Source organism: Sinocyclocheilus anshuiensis, unplaced genomic scaffold, assembly GCF_001515605.1.
Source record: "Sinocyclocheilus anshuiensis isolate Anshui unplaced genomic scaffold, SAMN03320099.WGS_v1.1 scaffold379, whole genome shotgun sequence".
NCBI lineage: Eukaryota > Metazoa > Chordata > Actinopteri > Cypriniformes > Cyprinidae > Sinocyclocheilus > Sinocyclocheilus anshuiensis.
Genome location: NW_015552574.1, coordinates 940,388 through 943,609, shown reverse-complemented (window position 1 = coordinate 943,609; position 3,222 = coordinate 940,388). Strand labels below are relative to the sequence as shown.

The 3,222-nt window shown below is 39.1% G+C and overlaps 1 protein-coding gene across 1 annotated transcript; it reads left to right on the top strand.

Annotated features, from left to right (window-relative positions):
• Window positions 1–302: 302 nt before the first annotated feature.
• On the top strand, window positions 303–2,492 carry LOC107665169 (eukaryotic translation initiation factor 1b-like). The gene is made up of 4 exons (XM_016455947.1): window positions 303–481; window positions 1,363–1,526; window positions 1,617–1,718; window positions 1,807–2,492. The coding sequence occupies exons 1-4, from the start codon at window positions 451–453 to the stop codon at window positions 1,849–1,851; spliced, it is 342 nt and encodes a 113-aa protein (XP_016311433.1). The 5' UTR covers window positions 303–450; the 3' UTR covers window positions 1,852–2,492.
• The last annotated feature ends 730 nt before the right edge of the window (window positions 2,493–3,222 follow it).

Sequence of the window (3,222 nt, the reverse complement as noted above, 5' to 3'; positions counted from 1 at the left end):
AAAAACCCTTTGAAGAACAAAAGAAAGAAGAAAACGTGTTGTTAAAATAAGCTAATTTATTATAAAATGTACTGTAGCTTATTTTAAAGTCACTTTTTTTTAATGGGAGCCCCTTGGGAAAGGAAGGAATAGTACACTACTGAATGTACTGTACATCTATCGCTTACACCCTTGATTTAATTTTCAAACAGATTATTTGACCTAACAATGCCGAATTATTTCGCAGCAAGAGAAGTCTTGCGTTTGGGTGACGTCATGTTCTCAGTTGTAGGCGGAGCTAAATAGCGCTGTTTCAAGAGCTCCAACCCAGTGTCGCCATTTGGTAAACTCAGCAAACGCTAACGGAGCACCGAGTGAGAAGAACCCCCCTCAATAATCAGGCCAGATTCCCAAGAAACCAAAACCGCGAGACCACCCGTTGTCGTCCGAAAGGAAAGGGAATCTTATCGTATGTCCGCTATCCAGAACCTCCAATCTTTTGGTAAGACTCGAGATCTCTGAAAACGTAGTATTTTATTGTGTGGGGGGAACGTCGACAGAAAACGATATTCATTTTTAGCGAATAAATATTATGATGACTTTTAAAAAACACTGTTTATTTACCACAAATCCGTTTGCCGATTATTTAAAAGTACGTTAGTGTCGTATTTGAATTGACGTTTTTGTCGTCGAAAATCGCAGTTAGAAACCGCAACTAACGTTAGGCCTCAGTTTTTATTCTTGTTTAGTTCGCTCCTAATCTCGACAATACGCCTTATTAAAACACCATATCCGTCTTAAATCCAAATTTTAAGTACTTTATTAGCTGGTTAGCGTCGAGTTTACGAGTTCATCTCGAATTAAATCGAGGTTGTGATCTATCTCGACGACCAACATAACCATTTTGATCGCCAGCTTGTTTTTCTGAACGAGATACAAAATGGATGACGGCTTATTTTTAGACTTAGCGCGATCTCCGAGACACATCTCGAGCCTTCTGCATATGGATTGGTGTCAAGATTAAAGACAACTTAACACGTAAAACACAAACCGTTGCTTTATATGGAAATAGATCAAGCCTTTTGATATATTGAACGGGTCCGGTACACGAACGGTTAAAGAGCTGCCAGATCAGACCTGAACTCTACCCCGTTGTTAACGGGGATGTTTTGCTTTGTTCCAACATGTTCTTGTGAGGCGCCTACAGAAGCAGATTTTACATGCAGAAATGTTTGAGGTGATAGAATTAGTTAGGTTAGCTGTCCTTAATTCATAAAGTACATTAGGTGACCTAGTTAAAAGATTACCTTTGGCCTGTTTCAAGCAAAGCAGGAAATCTGATGCCACAAACATTGCTAATGCTGCTTGTTTATCTTTCCAAAGACCCCTTTGCTGATGCAACTAAGGGTGATGATCGGCTCCCAGCTGGGACTGAGGACTACATCCACATAAGAATTCAACAGCGGAACGGGCGGAAGACTCTGACCACGGTTCAGGGCATAGCTGATGACTATGATAAAAAGAAGCTAGTCAAGGCCTTCAAGAAGGTTGTCATTTAAGTCACTCTAAAATAATGCACATTGAATTTACGGTTACATGGGTGGAGCGTTTTTAACATTCCCTTGTTGCGTCTTCAGAAATTTGCCTGCAATGGGACTGTGATTGAGCACCCTGAGTATGGTGAAGTAATTCAGCTGCAAGGTGGTCAGCGCAAGAACATTTGCCAGTTTCTCACTGATGTAAGTATGAACTCAGTGGCTTTTGGCATGTAACCTGATGGCCTTTAAAGGTAGTTGATTTAATCGACCCATTTCCTCCATTTCACAGATTGAACTGGCCAAAGAGGAGCAGCTCAAAGTCCACGGGTTCTAGAAGCTGATGTGAACTGACCCCCTCCCTCCCCCAACTCTTAACCCAACCTACCCTGTTGTTGTGCCGCTGTTTCCCCCAGCAGTCCCCCTCAAGGGAAAAAGCTGAAAATGATTACCTCTGATTTGAGACTTTTTAGTATGGCACCCTTATCAAAACGACCAGTCCTGTTCAAGCATGGACAGACGACAAGGTAAATTATGCGGGATAAATGATTTTTGTTCCTTGTCCCCTCCTTTATTCCTTTGTTTTTTAGTTCATCTTGTGCTGCTCTCAAGCACAAATTCCATGTAACTTTTTCTCTTTGTTTTGTACATGGTGTTTCAATAAAACCTTCAGATGCCACGTTTTGCACAATCTTTTAAGTTGACGGGCGGGGTGTGGATGGGGCAGTTTGTTGATTTCTTGGTTCATATTTAAATACCACCATAAAGAATCTGCATCTTTATTTCTGATGAGGGCCAGCCTGCTTAAGGGTTACATTGGTGTGCCGTTTGTGCACAAAGCACGGCAGCCCCATCTTGTCTCATTATGCATCTCTAACTGCCTTTTTTACCCTTGTTTTTCACAATATGCATCATTTCAATTTTCTAAACTTGTAATACCATATTTTGTTTTTGGTCTGGAATAAACAATATCCCATACTTTCGATGTTCTAATTTCTTAATGGAAAATATCTTGAGCGCAGTGCTTGCTTTGGTTGTAATGGCAGTCAATCACAGGAAACATACAATTTTAATTAATGTGGTTCAGTGTTGCCAATTTAGCAATTTTGTAGCTAGATTTATCGACTTCCCCACCCCTTCTGAGACTTTTTTTTTTTTTTTTTTTTCAAAAGTTTAGGGACAAATATAGCAACTTCTTGGACAAATCTTATCTAAGCCATCATCTTGTGAATTTGCCATCATGCTGTCATCTAGTGACATTTAGCTACCAGTTTTAGCTACTTTCAGTTGAAAGCAGTTGGCAACACTGATGTGGTTGTACATATGAAAACATTGTTCTGTTTTTGCTTGTGGATAGCTGGTTTGGCCAAGTTATTTTATCGATGCTTTACACTGACTTGAATCTTACTTAATTTCAGTTTAAATTTGATGGTTACATATTACAAAGAAAACTTGTAGGCAAGTTGTGTACATTTTTGTATATAGAACAAACTCAAGTGCAGAAGACAAGTCATAACATGAAGAGAAAGTGAGACATGATCCAAGTTGAAGGTAAGCCTGCTGAAAGATTAATTTTAGGGGAGTATGAAAATGAATCACATTTTATATGAACAAAAGATTTGTTTATACAAGAAGCTATAAATTTTCATTGTGTCATTTTTGAGATTTGTTATCCTGTCCATTATTTACATTTAAGCTATAGAAGATG